Here is a 15,425-nt window from a genome sequence, read left to right as displayed (position 1 = left end):
TTGCTTGATTATGGCTTGTTGTTGGCTTTTTCTGTGGATCAAGTTTGTATCAAGTTTGTATTAAGTTTAAAAAAATAATAAGGCAGAGTTCTTTCAACTTCTGGGGAGTGGCTTATCTTCCTTGTCTCTTCTCTGCGGCCTTGCTGTTTATTTCTCGTTGCAGCCAGGGGTAAGTTTGTTTTTCCTTTGTAGTTTTTTTTTTTCCTTCACAGCTCAGCCCCCGGTGCCCGCGAAAGCTGGTGGAGCCGGCCTCTTCGCTCTTTACTCCCTCACCCGCGGCCATTTTACAGCTCCTCATGGGCTGCTGAGCCATTTAGGGAAAGATGTCTGGGGCGGGTCGTGTGGCCGGGAAGGCCCCCCCGCGGCACCCTCCTCTATTTTCGGACAGCGGGCAGTGCGGGCCGACCGGGCCCCCCCCGCAGCGGCGCTTTTGTGCGCGTGGCCCCCCCCCGTGGCTTTTTCTTTTCTCCTACAGCGATCCTGATGCCGCGGCCATCCCGCTGTGCGGCCTGTGGAGACCCGGGGTCTCGGATTTCCCGGGAGGGCATCTGTGCACGATGCCTTCCCAGGGGGGAAGGTACCTCACAGTCCCTGACTGATTTCTCTTTTTTGCCCGGGCGGCGCGGGCCGGCCACTCCGCCATTTTTGGCGGGAACGGCGGCCATTTTACATTCTGAGCGCCCTGAGGCGCAGGCCACGAGGGAGAACGGATCCCTGGAGGACTCTACCAGCGGGGGTGTTCCCCCGATTTTGGTGCAGGAACCAAGCACCCAGAGCCAGGGAGCAGGAACCACGCCGCCCCCGAAGCGCACCCGAGCAGGCCGGGGTTCTCTCCGGAGTTTATCCTGCTCATGCATACCGCTTATCTGCAGGGGCTGGAAGCACCTGTGGGACCCCCCCCCCCTCCTAAGATCCCTCGGATGTCGCCCTCGACGCCGGCCCCCCCCCGACCCTCCGGGAGTGGGGGCCTCCCGCCTTCCTACCAGGGTCCGATCCACGCCCGCGGCAGTGGGGGCGGTGTCAGACCCAGCAGGACATGGACTTGACCTCCTGGACAGGGGACAAGGGGACGGCACGCAGGAGGGGGATGATCCGCGTACCCTACGCCTCTTCCAGAGGGAAGAGCTGGACGACCTCATCCCGCAGATCATCCAAGAATTAGATTTGGACCCGCCACCAGACCCGCCTGCCCCAGTAGCTCCCGCTGTCGTCACTTCTTCAAGGAAGGGAGATCCTGTCCTGGCGGCACTCCGGCCGAGGGCTCGGGCTTTTCCCATTCATGACTCGTTTTTACAACTTCTCACCAGGGAATGGGACACCCCGGAGGCCTCCCTGAAGAGCAGCCGGGCTATGGAAAAGCTGTACCCGCTCCCCGAAGATTTTCTGGACCTCATCAAGGTCCCAAAGGTGGACTCCGCAGTGTCGGCGGTCACGAAGAGGACGACTATCCCAGTGCCGGGAGGTGCGGCGTTGCGGGACACACAGGATCGTAAGTTGGAAGTTTTCCTTAAGCGGGTTTTCGAGGTCTCCGCTCTGGGTATGCGGGCGGTGATGTGCAGTTCGCTTGCCCAGCGGGCTAGTCTCCTTTGGGTGCAACAACTCCTCACGTCTCAGAACCTGCCGTCCGATGAGGCTGCCCAGGCAGATCGGCTAGAAGCCGCAGTGGCGTATGGGGCGGACGCCTCGTACGACCTTTTTCGGGTCCTCGCAAGATCCATGGTTTCGGTAGTGGCAGCACGACGACTACTGTGGCTACGCAATTGGGCGGCTGATACGTCCTCTAAGTCGAGTCTGGGCTCTCTTCCCTTCAGGGGCAAGTTCCTCTTCGGGGAGGATTTGGACCAGATCATCAAGTCCCTGGGGGAGAACGCTGTTCATCGGCTGCCGGAGGATAGGTTTCGACCATCCAGAGCATTTTCTTCTTCTCGGACCAGAGCCAGAGCGCAACGGCGCTACAGGGGATACAGACAGGCGGGCTCCCGGTCATCCGCCCCCAGGTCTCAGCCCTGGTCGCGCTCCTTTCGCGGGCGTCGGCCCACACGCACTACTCCCGGAACCGGGAACCCCTATACAAAGTCTCGCCCACTCCCCTGGACCGACTAACGTATTTCTACGCGGAGTGGGCACGGATCACCTCGGACCAGTGGGTCCTGGATACCATAAAACACGGCTACGCATTGGAATTTGTCCGCCCCCCCGCAGGGAAGGTTCATCTTTTCCCCCTGTGGCTCGGACCTCAAGAGAGGAGCGGTGCAGCTAACTCTGGACAGACTCCGGGAGATAGGCGCTATTGCGCCCGTGCCCTTCGGAGAGGTGGGCTTGGGCCACTATTCCATCTATTTCGTCGTACCAAAGAAGGACGGTTCCTTCCGGCCTATCCTAGACCTCAAGGAAGTCAACAAATCCCTACAGTCGTTCGGTTCCGCATGGAAACGCTCCAGTCAGTGATTGCGGCGGTGCATCGGGGGGAGTTCCTCGCCTCCCTGGACTTAACGGAGGCCTACCTGCACATTCCCATCCGCCCGGACCACCACCGTTTCCTTCGTTTCAAAATTCTGGACCAGCATTTTCAGTTCACGGCTCTCCCGTTCGGATTGGCGACGGCGCCGCGCACCTTCACCAAGATCATGGTAGTCGTGGCGGCGGCTCTCCGGAAGGAGGGCATCCTGGTTCATCCTTATCTGGACGATTGACTCCTCCGGGCGAAGTCATTCGATCATGGACGCTCAGCGGTGACTCGAGTAGTACGGTTTCTACATTCCCTGGGATGGGTAGTGAACTTCTCCAAGAGCTCCCTCATGCCCTCGCAACGCTTGGGTTTTTTTTGGGGGCGACCTTCGACACCCTACTGGGCAAAGTTTTTCTGCGCCAGGACAAAGCTCAATCCTTGCGGGATCACACACGACGGTTCTCTGCGTCACCAGAGCCCACCTCCTGGGACTACCTGCAACTCCTGGGAGTGATAGGGTCCACCATCGACCTTGTACCTTGGGCTTTCGCGCACCTCAGGACCTTACAGTGGGCGCTCCTCTCCCGTTGGAAACCAGTATCGCAGGACTACCAGATGATACTCCCGCTCCCGCAGAATGCCAGGGACAGTCTGGGCTGGTGGTTGGATCCGCCGAACCTGGCCCGTGGCGTGTCCCTCAATCTGCCAAATTGGGTGGTGGTGACCACAGATGCCAGTCTAGCAGGCTGGGGTGCAGTCTGCGATCGAAGCGCCACGCAGGGGACGTGGTCCACGGTGGAGGCAAAGTGGTCAATCAACCGTCTGGAAACCAGAGTGGTCCGGCTAGCTCTGCGACATTTCCTCCCGCTTCTTCGGAACCGGGAAGTCAGAATCCTATCGGACAACGCTACCACCGTGGCCTACATCAACTGACAAGGAGGCGCCCGCAGGTCGCGCTCGAGGCGGCGCTGCTGATGCAATGGGCAGAGCGTCATCTCGTCCGGCTAGCGGCCTCGCACATCGCTGGTGTGGACAACGTCCAGGCGGACTTCCTCAGTCGTCAACTGCTGGACCCCGGAGAGTGGTCTCTCTCCGACAAAGCGATGCAACTTCTCGTCCATCGGTGGGGGACCCCCACTTGGATCTGATGGCGTCCGCTCTCAACGTCAAGGTTCCACGCTTCTTCAGTCGCCGGAGAGAGCACGGCGCAGAGGGAGTGGATGCCCTGGTCCTCCCGTGGCCGCCACATCTTCTGCTCTACGCTTTTCCACCATGGCCCCTGGTGGGCAGGATGCTCTGCAGAATAGAAAGCCATCAGGGGACCGTGGTTTTCGTCGCCCCAGAATGGCCCAGGCGACCCTGGTTTGCGGACCTGCTACAGCTGGTGATCGACGGGCCAATTAGGCTGGGGCACCTCCCCCAGCTTCTACATCAGGGCCCAGTATTTTTCGAGCAGGCAGAACTCTTCTGTCTTGCGGCCTGGCTTTTGAGAGGCGCCGCCTCCGGCGTCGGGGCTACCCGGAGGCGGTAGTATCCACGCTATTGCGGGCATGAAAGACATCGACGTCGGCGGCCTATGTTCGAGTCTGGAATGTGTTCGAGCTGTGATGTACCAGCCAGGCCACGAGACCCGCTAAGGCTTCTGTACCTCAAATCCTTCAGTTTCTACAGGCGGGGGTGGAAAAAGGGCTCGCCTATAATTCACTACGGGTTTAGGTGGCCGCCCTTGGTTCACTGTTGAGCGATGGGGGCTCTCTTCTACAGTATCCTGACATTGCTCGTTTTCTCAAGGGTGTCAAGCATATGCGTCCTCGGTTACGGGACCCTTGTCCCTCCTGGAGTCTTAACCTTGTGCTTCGCTCCCTGTCGGGACCACTGTTCGAGCCGCTGTGCAGCGCAACGATAAAGGATCTCACTCTCAAGACTGTATTTCTTGTGGCCATCTGTTCCGCTCGACGCATCTCGGAGCTGCAGGCTCTGTCGTGTAGAGAGCCCTATCTCCGTTTCTCCGACTCTGGAGTTTCGCTTCGCACCGTTCCCTCCTTCCTTCCGAAGGTGGTTTCTGCATTCCATGTGAACCAGACGGTGGAGTTGCCGTCCTTCTCTTCCTCAGAGCCGAAGTCTCTCCGTCTCTTGAATGTCAAGCGCACTCTGCGCCTCTATCTGGAGGCTACAAATGAGTTCCGGACCTCTGACCATCTCTTCGTACTCTGGGCCGGTCCTAAGAAGGGGTCTCAGGCCTCGAAGACTACCATTGCCAGATGGCTGAAGGCCGGCATTGCTGCTTCCTACATTGGGGCGGGTCGGACTCCCCCACCCGGAATCGTAGCGCATTCTACACATTCTCAGGCGGCTTCCTGGGCGGAGGTTCGCTCGGTATCCTCGCAGGAAATTTGTAGGGCAGCCACCTGGAAATCGTTACACACGTTCTCGAGGCACTATCGTCTGCACCTCGCCTCTTCGGTCTCTGGACACTTTGGCGAGCAGGCCTCGCAGGACCCCACCCGATTTAGGGAAGCTTGGGTACATCCCACTGTCTGGACTGATCCAGGTACGTACAGGGAAAAGAAAATTATTACTTACCTGCTAATTTTCGTTCCTGTAGTACCATGGATCAGTCCAGACGCCCACCGCGTTTGGGTTCTTGATCCTGCTCAGCTCTGCGCTACTTCTTGCTCGCAGTGTTCTGTGTCTTCACAGTCGTTTCTTTTCGCTGTTTTCCACAGCTCCCTACAAGTTGGTAGGATGTTTGCAGTTACTTGTTGCGGTTACAATTGTTTTCATTATCTGTTTCCACAAACTTGATCCTTCGGGGGTTTCTACTCTGGCTTTGATATACTCGATACTGAACTCCTGCAGAGGGGGTAGTAGTATATATGGATACGCCCCCTCAAAGCTTGTGCTGACTCCATCTGCTGGATTGGGGACATAACCCACTGTCTGGACTGATCCATGGTACTACAGGAACGAAAATTAGCAGGTAAGTAATAATTTTCTTTTATTGATTCATATTGTATATGGACTTTTTTGCATTTAGGGTTGATTTTATGGTGTGAATGTGTTTTTATGTGGAATATTGTTGGTTAATAAATGAAGATTCAGAATAATGTGTAAACAAGAAGACTCATTCATTGTATTTGATATTTGTAAATCACAAGTTAGTCATCTAACTTCAAGATAGATCAATATTTAAAACTAATCATTTAAATGACTGTCTCTGTATAAAGTGTTTGGAAGTATATTGGGGCAATTGCATTCTTTGGGTTAGGTCTCACTCAAGCCTTCTTTGCATGCAAGGAAGCTAAAAATAGTACTTGTCAGATATACACAGATAAACCCTTTGCCCTGCGTACATTGGATCAACAATCATTTTATACAAATTTTCTTGAATTGCTCAATGATTTCATAAAGGCAGCACCATGTACTTTGTTCCCCATCACTAGATTGCTTCAGTAAAAATATCACCCATGATTTTACAAACCAGGAAATTCCTTCCGCAAGACACTTTTCCCCAGTAGAGGACATGCCCTTTTCCAGTTAAGACCCATTCAGCAGAATACGGGAAAGCCTCCGTGGTAAGAAAAGCACTGTTCAAGCAATTGGTCTCAGACATCCTGCCAAAGGCACGACAGTCTTCAGTTACCACATTCCACTTTCTCAGTACAAGAAAAACCAAAAGGTTTGCCACCTAACTTATTACTGTGTCTGAAAATTCAGAAAAGCATTTATGTTAGATGCTGTGGCTCTCTCTGGACAGGGTGGTACAGAAAGGCTACTCTCCGGCTGCCTTTCCAGGTGCAACACTTGTACTAAAGAACTCCTTGTATTTCACAACCTTTCAGTTTTACAGAACTTTATACCTTGCTTTACAAGAATACAAATACAGAAATACTAAAAAAAAAAAATAAAAAAAAAAAAAAATAGTTTAATACTTTGCAAAAGCTTCTTTTCAATACATGCACGCACAGCCAGTTCCAAATGATCTTTACACACCGAATTTCAAAGGTTTCTCACTGATCTCCCTCCCCCAACTTCCATTTTCAGAAACTACCACTTTATTTCTCCAGTGTCTTCAAATATACACAGCACTGTAGTTCATTTGTAAACAAAGGGCACAACACGGGAGAAAACGCAAGTGTTCGATCCAAGTCAACCCAGCAGAACAGGACCAGGGAAAACGTCAAACTGGGCCATAAAAGCTATGCATCCCCCTTCCTGAAAGAGCTTTTCTCAAGGAATGCTTTCTGCGTGCAAGCAGCCTCTTGCACAGTCCCTCAGCCCTTTGTGATCTTAACCCCAGCTCTTCTCCTTGCCTGCATATAGCAGCTGCCCAAATTACTGTTCCCGCTTCCTAAACTGGACCAGAATTCTCTTGGTTATCCCAGTTCCTCCTTGGAAGCATTACGTTAAGGGCTTTGACTTCTGTTGTTTTCTCTGTAAATAGCGCGCCCGCGCATCAGATATCGATTTGTCATCATTTCTCTTTTCCAGTTTCTTTACAGACTCTTCCACTGCTTCCTCTGTAAAAATGAATACATACATAAAAATAAAAACCTTTGTAAAGACAAATATTGCAATAGAGATAAGCTTTCTATTCTGAAATGTTAGTCTCTGGATTGCATAAAACTAATTTACATACTGGGATGGGATAAAGGGAATTGGTGCATACAAGGGATAAGAACATAAGAAAATGCCATACTGGGTCAGACCAAGGGTCCATCAAGCCCAGCATCCTGTTTCCAACAGTGGCCAATCCAGGCCATAAGAACCTGGCAAGTACTTTGTGAATGTGTACGGTGAGCAGTTCAGACACCTGCACATTGCTTTCTAAATGGCACAAACGTCCCATGTTAAGTTTTTCCACCAACCATTTACCACATTTTTATGCTGGTTCTATATGCAGAATACTATTTTCTTACTGAAACATAAAAGACAGCGGCAGAAACGTCACTTGGTCCACCCAGTCTGCCACAGGTCTGTGGTCTTCTCCCTCCCTCCACCACCAAGGCCTGTGTGGGTCAATCCCATGCCTGCTTTCAGCTCTTGTAATCCCTGCTGGAAGTTTGTGCCAGGTGTTTACTGCATTCCTTGTCAGCTTCCCTCTCTTCAGTTTCATATTGTTGAGCTTTTCATTTTATAGAAAAATTCCTCTTTCCCTGTACGTACCAGGATCAGTCCAGACTCCTGAGTGTCCGACCACCTGTTCGTTCTCTATGGTGGTCCGAGGCGGGGTGAGGCAGCTTCCAAGACTACGATTGCTCGTTGGTTGAAAGAAGCCATTCGGTCGGCGTACCTTTTGCAGGGTAGGTCGTTGCCCGCGGGGCTGCGAGTCCACTCTACTCGCGCCCAGGCCACTTCCTGGGCGGAATGTCATCATATACCTACAGAGGAGATCTGTAGGGCGGCAACCTGGAAATCGGTCCACATGTTTGCCCAGCACTATCGTTTGGATGTTAAAGCGCCAGGGTCGACGGGGTTTGGAGAAGGAGTGCTTAGAGCAGGCCTCTCCGGCTCCCACCCCAAGTAAGGTAAGCTCTGGTACATCCCAGGAGTCTGGACTGATCCTGGTACGTACAGGGAAAAGAAAATTAGGTCCTTACCTTTTGCTAATTTTCGTTCCTGTAGTACCAAGGATCAGTCCAGAGTCCCACCCAGTATTGGGTTTATGCCGGGAGAGGCTGTGTAGTCTGTGTGTTTGTTCTGGTTCTCAATCAAGATGAGTTATTGTTTGATACCTCGAGTTCAGTCCCCAGTTGGAGAACGAACAGCTGGTCGGACACTCAGGAGTCTGGACTGATCCTTGGTACTACAGGAACGAAAATTAGCAAAAGGAAAGGACCTAATTTTCTTTTCTGCTACTTTACTGAAGCCTTCTAGACAGTTGAATGATGATATCATAGCTCCCCTTTCCTTCTTCCTTCTCAAGGGAACATCTTTAGCTCCTTCAGTTATTATGGCTTACAGACTGGCAATTCTCTGTTAAACTGCCTCCATCTTGTCAATGTCTAGAACAGAACACAGTGCTCAAGGTGGAATCTCATCGGAAACTTGAAATGTTACTTCCCTCTTTCTTCTAGTGATACCCCCCTTCGGGGAGGATGCACTAAAGGGTTTTTCCCATTTTGTGTCTATGGGGAAAAATGCCTAGTACCTCTGGCCCTTTGTGCACCCAAGTGTACCTACACCACTACTTTGTCACACCGACTGGCTACCTTGAGGTTATCAGAGGTATAAATCCTCCTGACTGAGCATCAAGTAAGTGAATGAAAACAATCTTTATTATTGCTGACTTTTATCTTCGAATACATTTACATTCAGATTACATACTTTAAAGAACAGTCATAGTCCTTAATCACAAGCACAAATATTGCAAACCTGAAAACAAACACACTTTAGATAAACAGCATCACTAAAATGTCAGCGGGAACATGATCAGAAAAAGTGCTGCTGGGTCAGCCCAATGGTGGGTCAGCCCCAGCATCCTTTCTCCGACAGTGGTCAATTTGGAAGTACCCAGCAGATCCAAATGAAGAGATACATTCCCTATCACCTTCTTCCTGATATCTGCTTGGCTTATATCTGTTAATGGACTTGTCCAAACCTTGAAGACTGAGACAGTAACTTTAAAACAAGCATGCACATGGGCAAGCACGCGGACATACGCTGGAATTTTAAGCCATGCATGCAGTTGTGTGCATATGATTTAAAAAGCCGTCTATCGCACCTAAGCATGCTCCTAATTTTAAGCCATTACTCACGCAAACATACTTTGCGTATCTTGCTTAGGACTTTGTCGACTTTCATGCATATATATCAATGGATTTTAAAAATGCTCGCACGAAGGACATTTCTAGTTTTACCAAGTAGTCCATCAGTTTGCCCAGTCTATCTTGAAGTCATCCAGGCCCTCTGGTTCTTCAGCCTTCACTCCCCCAATTGACCCTGTTGTGTTAGGCCTGAAAAACAATTTCTGCAGACTTGCTCCTCCTCAAAAGCAGCAGTAAATATACACGGCTAAAAGCCCACCGCACACTGCAGCCCTTTGTTTTAAAATACAGATTTACACACATAACTGTTGGTCTTGCCCCTTTTCACCTTTTTTTTTTTTTGCTCAAACATGCACATATACGCACATAATTAGCGGCTTTTAAAATATGCATAAATAGGCCTTTTAGCACAAGCAACGCTTTTAAAATTCACCTCCGAGTCTGTGTAAAATGGTCATGTTAAAAGTAAGACTAATCCGGAATCGTCAGGCTCAAGACCATGAAGAGGAAGGCTGAGGGTCTGGAGACCACTTTTCCAGCTCAAGTTGAAATGCCTTTCTTTTTGGGGAGGAATGGAGGAAACAAATAATCACAGATATTCCCACAAGTCTGAGGCAAGGCAAGACACTGGTCGTGTTTTCTCTACATGAGTCTTTATTGTTATTGGTGCGCTAGTGCAATTAATAAAGCCTGGAAGTTCATGTAGTGCAAACACAATTAGCCGCCCCATTCCTCGCTTCAGGTAAATGCTGCCTACTCTTCTCACCTTTCTGCAGTTTGATAGTCTCTTTCCTTCTCCACTTTGATATTTCTTCATCTGTCACTTCCTGTCGGGCTACGCTGCTCAGTTCATAGGCATCAACTTCATGCAATTTGGGTAGTAAATCCTTAACCCACTCGTAGCGAATAGGACACAAGGTCCTCACATAAATTTTTGATGTAACCACAACATCGTGGAAAATGATCCATTCCAGCTGTGCTTCCTGATTATGGAGCTTAAAAGGAAGGAAGGAAGTTACATGAGGGTCAAATAAGAGCAGACATCCAGAGAGATCAGGGGCAAATAATCAAAAAAGTGGTCGCGTTGGTGCAAACTCTACGGTACCGGTAGTTTTGCTTGGATTATTCCCTCAGGAAAATTGATGCACAGATTTTTCCGCCTGCTTTCCCTGCAGGTAATTATTTGGCCCAAACCACGCACACAGTTCCATTGCCTTCCCCTCCCAGGAACACCTCTGCAGCACGTGAAAAAACTATGCATACAGTTACTCACATAAGAGTGGGCAGTAATCAAAAAGCCCTTTTCCACTGTTGTACCCAAGGTAAAGCCGTTAATTATTGCCTCCTTTTTCTAACTAGCTAATGACTACCTCACTGGGAAGAGGGGTGATCTAGTAGTTAGAGCACTGGACTTTGATTCAGACACCCTGAGTCAGGAGTTAAAGATTTACACCGTTATCATACTGTATGACCATGGACGAGTCACTTTACCTTCCTGTGTTTCCGAAAACTATCTGAAAACCACCACATTTGTACAGATCCAGCTTTTCCAGCTAACTGATTAGATTATTGAGATCTCTCTCTCTATGGTACTCCAGAGAAATGTAGGGAAAAAAATTCACTGTGCAACAGCCAATGCTGTAATACTTAAAAAAAATGCCTACCAACCCCAAATATGGCAAAGAACTAAGGTGCATGGATCAGCACGTCTCCTGTGAAATTGGACTATATCATCATGCTGTGCTCACCAATCCCTTTGCCAATTTACTTTTGGATTTTTAGGTTGTAGCATAACAGGGATTAACTGCTCTTTGACTAAAACATCCTTACTAGTCCACTTACAGAGCACCTTAGCAATGCATAATGTACCTGAATGTACATTATGCATAATGTACCAATGAATAAATAAATAGCAAGGGGATTTCCTTTGCACTGTAGCATTCGTACATAAAAATCACCTGGATATCTTAGATTTAAAGCGGAGTCATTAAATAAAACAATACAGAAGAAATGATGCTCATTTTGCAGAAGAGCAACAATGCATTTTAAAATTAGATAACTTACAGCTGATGAAGGATGAATTTGGACTATACTTCCATGTCCATCCATTGTGTAAAATGTTCTTCCTGCTGATCTGCAAACACACAAAATGCTCCTTACATTCAAGTCTCTGGAAATTGCTAAACCGGATTCTCTGCAGGTTGTGATACCCTTTTTTTTTTTTTTTTTTTTTTTTTTTTTAAGATCAGCATAAACATTATCCAATGACAATAATGCACATCATCTCAGTTAATACCAGGTATCAGGGTATCACCAGATCATTAGCAGGAAATTCTCTTTAGCATTCAAATTCTTCCTAAAATATTTTCACAGGAGCTATCTGATGGATCTCCCACTCTTAGAATGACTGCAATAATAAACTGGACTTGTATCCTACATCTCAAAGTATGTCACAAATGACAACTACAACAGCAACCACTTCTGAGATGGAATCAGGCAAGGTTTGTATTCTACAGTAGAAAGTGGTGATTTGCAAAACATGGGTATGACAAAGTGCCGCCTTGATAAACAGACCCCAGTGTACAGCTCAATCTACCACATCGCAAAGCAAAGAATGTCAAACAGCACTGTCTGAATTATCAAAACGCTCCTCACCCTGTAAAAGTGTTGCTAGCAGTAATTTATGGGTTTGACAGTTGCTTGATTTTGATGGATTGTAAATATTACTACCCTTATCATGCTTGGGGGTAATGGCATGGAGAAGCAGTTACTACCTTTCAGGCCGATACAGTAAAGCGCGGCCGCGGTTACCCTGCTTCTAACCCGCTTTGTACCCACAATTTGGCCGCGCAAGTCCAACCCGCGATTCACTATCCCTTTTAACCCATCCTTACCGCTTCTTGAAATCAACGGGTAACCCTTTCCGCCCGCGGCATGTATATGAGATGTAAACGATCCGATTAGCTATTCCCTCCCATACAGTAACGTGTGCCCCGATTATCGCCTTTTTAACCTGCAGTTTTGCCGCGTGTTTAACCTGCTAATTTACCGCCTACCCTTTCCCCTGCATTAGTGTGGAGCGTCAGGCAAGCCCCAGCAGAGACGAAATTTCACGGGCAAACTTTCCTGTGAGGCTTCAGCAGCTCGGGGCGGATCGGGCCCTCCCCATGTGAGGCGGCTTCCAGCAGCCCCCGCCGGTGAAGGTGCTTGAGCGCATGCATTGCTTCACTGCCTGACCCCCTCACCCCCTGGGACAAGACCTTTAGAGGAGCCAGGATCGGGCAAACTTTCCCCCAGCCCCCGCTCACCTGCCCTGGTCACGTCCATGGGTGCCGGGTCTCCCGTGTGGGCGCGCTGGCAGCTCCGGAGCAGCCCCAGTCCTCTCTCCCCTCCTCCCAGGGGCAGCCGGCGGCGAGAGCGGCTTCAGCAGCCCGGGGCGGATCGGGTGCTCCCCATGCGAGGCGGCTTCCAGCAGCCCTCGCCAGCGAAGGTGCATGAGCGCACGCCGTGACCTGAGCGCCCGGCTGGACATCAGAGGTCACAGTGTGCGCTCATGCACGTACAGGCAGGCGTTCATGCACCTTCGCCAGCGGGGGCTGCTGGAAGCTGCACCTCGCACGGGGAGCGCCCGATCTGCCCCGGGTTGCTGAAGCCGCTCGGGAGGAGGGGAGAGAGGACTGGGGCAGCTCCGGAGTTGCCAGCGCGCCCGCACGGGAGACCGGCACCCATGGACGCGGCCAGGGCAGGTGAGTGGGGGCTTGTTTGGGAGTACCAAAGTACTCCCACCTTGTTTGGGAGTACCAAAGCTACTCCCACCTTGTTTGGGAGTACCAAAGCTACTCCCAAACAAGGTGGGAGGCTGCCTACAGTCCATTCAACACAGCATGTGTAAAGGCTGCACATCCAGATGATAAAACCTGGAAAAAGTATGTAAGGAGGACCATGTTGCAGCTCGGCAAATGTTGACAGGAGACAACAATCTAACCTCCGCCCATGACACTGTCTGAGCCCTAGAGGAATGAGCCCAATCCTGGCTCTTCTAAAGGTCTTGTCCCGGGGGGGTGAGGGGGTCAGGCAGTGAAGCAATCATTTGCACAGGACAACAAAACAAACTGCACCAGCCCTTCTCCTGTATCCACTTCCTAGTACCTGTCATTTCAAATGTCATTTGAAATGACAGGTACCAGCGCACCCAGGATACTGTATAGGCGCTGTATAGCGCTGTATACAGTAAAATGGATTGCGCTTCATGGACGCGCTTTGGACGCGGCTTGCATTTGCATGCCATTTAAATACTGTATCGAGCGGTATGTGATCCGGACTGTGTGTGCAGCAAACGAGGGTGCGCCCGGCACTACCGCACTCTTTCTTCCGCGTCCTTACTATATCGGCCCATTTGAGAGAAAGATGGGGGTATCCTGCACGGTGTGCAGGGCAGGCTGGATGGGCCATCTGGTCCTTTTCTACTGTCATTACTATGTTACTATGTTATCTACAAAGAGAGGATTCCAGCTTATTGGTCCAGCTTGAAGGCAATACTTCCATTGACACTGCTTTACAATGGCACAAGAGCGTAGGGATAAGAGTCTATGTTTAAATGCAAACCAGCAAAAGTTGTCAATCTGGACCGAGAATGCTACTGTCCAACCAGGTGAATAAAGTCAGATGAATCATCTGACGTGGCTCCTGGGAGAAAGGGGAATGCTGTCTGTCTCTTGCAGGCTGTTTCCTAATTCTTCCACTGTGCTGGAAATGGGAATTGCAGATATCACCCTTCTATCTGAGGCCAGCAGCACTCGGACTGACAAGAGCTGGCACGCCCCAGCCTACACCCTGCATGCAGTCATTTCCTGTAATCTGTTCAGAGCCAGACTCCACCCCTTATCACAGACTAGAACCAGGGCAGGAAAATAAGTGCTGGGCAAACATTTCTACCTGCAGTTATAGGAAAGCTATAGGGGCAGCAGCAGCATAGAACCGAAAGGTACATCTAAAAAAAACCCCCAGAAACCCTCTTAAACAATGATTACGTTTCTGCCTGAAATATGATTCCCTTTGGCCAAAGAGCTTAAGTCAATCTATTGAGAAAAAGAAATAAACCACCACACCAGAACTAAAGCTAATATTTTCATTTGACTTTGACTCAAGAGCTTCCATTAACTTCAAGGCAGAGGAGTCTATTTTCAAATATGCATGTATTTTTTTTTTTTTACTTATTTGAAACTTAAGCTCTTTGGTCAAAGGGAATCACATTTCAGGCAGAAACGTAATCATTGTTTAAGAGGGTTTGGGGTTTTTTTTTTTAAATGTACCTTTCTGTCATATATATATATATATATATATATATATATATATATATATATATATATATATATATCCAGGAGTAGAAATAAATCGCCTTCCAGAAGGTGGTGTTTTGGGTGGTTTGTTTGTTTTAAAGAGGATATTGCTATTGCTCTGCGCTCCAAAAACATTAACGAAGCTTAGCATGGGTCCTGGCTGGGCTACCATGAAATCTGTAAAGCAGCTTCTCTATCCCTAAGGCCCCCAGGGGAGTAAGTGGATTAATAAATGAATACAATGTCCCTGCCCCTCTAGCTTTTGGCATCAAATTTTGCATGCAAAAAGAGTAGCACAAACTCTTGTGCCTGGAAATCCAGGATCCTGGCTCTCCGGCCAGGGCTGGACCACATTTTGAGCTCTCTCTCCTTGAACAGAAGCATTCAAGTGGGGGTTGTCAGCACTTTGACACCACTGCAAGGTAGACACTGCACTGCGCTGCATCTAAAGCAGACACTGCAGCTGAGAAAGCACTATCACTGCCTTAAACTTTGAGCATGAAATCCTCCCTTTATAATCTTTTAAATCCTGTTCCCTTACCTTCTGGCTACATTAGTGAAGTACCCAGCACACAAACACCGACGGAGAATCTCATTTCTGGAGCCATCAAATCTCTCCCGTGGAAAGTCTTTAAGCTGCATAAAACCCAGAGATATCCACATCACATGTACAGAACTGCTTCAGTTTCCCCTCAGATGACAGGGCTTGTTCTTTCCTCTCTCGCATTTTGTTTTTATGAACAGAATTTTATTTTTTTTTATTCAATTCAGGACAAGAGCATCATATGCTAGTCCACTGCCAGAGAAAGACAGTCCAGCTCAATTCCAATCCTGATTGTGCTTTGGGGCTTTTAACAACAAGGTTCACAA

At 49.2% G+C, this 15,425-nt stretch overlaps 1 protein-coding gene across 2 annotated transcripts in view; it reads right to left on the bottom strand.

Moving 5' to 3' along the window:
- Nucleotides 1-5,560: 5,560 nt before the first annotated feature.
- The window catches only part of DHX40 (DEAH-box helicase 40), a 45,282-nt gene continuing 35,417 nt past the window's right edge, over nt 5,561-15,425 (bottom strand). For both annotated transcript variants that reach the window (XM_029612630.1, XM_029612631.1), the window contains exons 15-18: nt 15,097-15,191; nt 11,281-11,350; nt 9,983-10,211; nt 5,561-6,969 (exon numbers count right to left, since the gene is read on the bottom strand). In XM_029612630.1, coding sequence (XP_029468490.1) covers nt 6,851-6,969; nt 9,983-10,211; nt 11,281-11,350; nt 15,097-15,191 — 513 coding nt within the window. In that variant the 3' untranslated portion in view covers nt 5,561-6,850. The remainder of the gene's footprint in view (nt 6,970-9,982; nt 10,212-11,280; nt 11,351-15,096; nt 15,192-15,425) is intronic.

This window comes from Rhinatrema bivittatum, chromosome 8, assembly GCF_901001135.1.
Source record: "Rhinatrema bivittatum chromosome 8, aRhiBiv1.1, whole genome shotgun sequence".
NCBI lineage: Eukaryota > Metazoa > Chordata > Amphibia > Gymnophiona > Rhinatrematidae > Rhinatrema > Rhinatrema bivittatum.
This window is presented reverse-complemented; position numbering and strand designations above follow the sequence as displayed.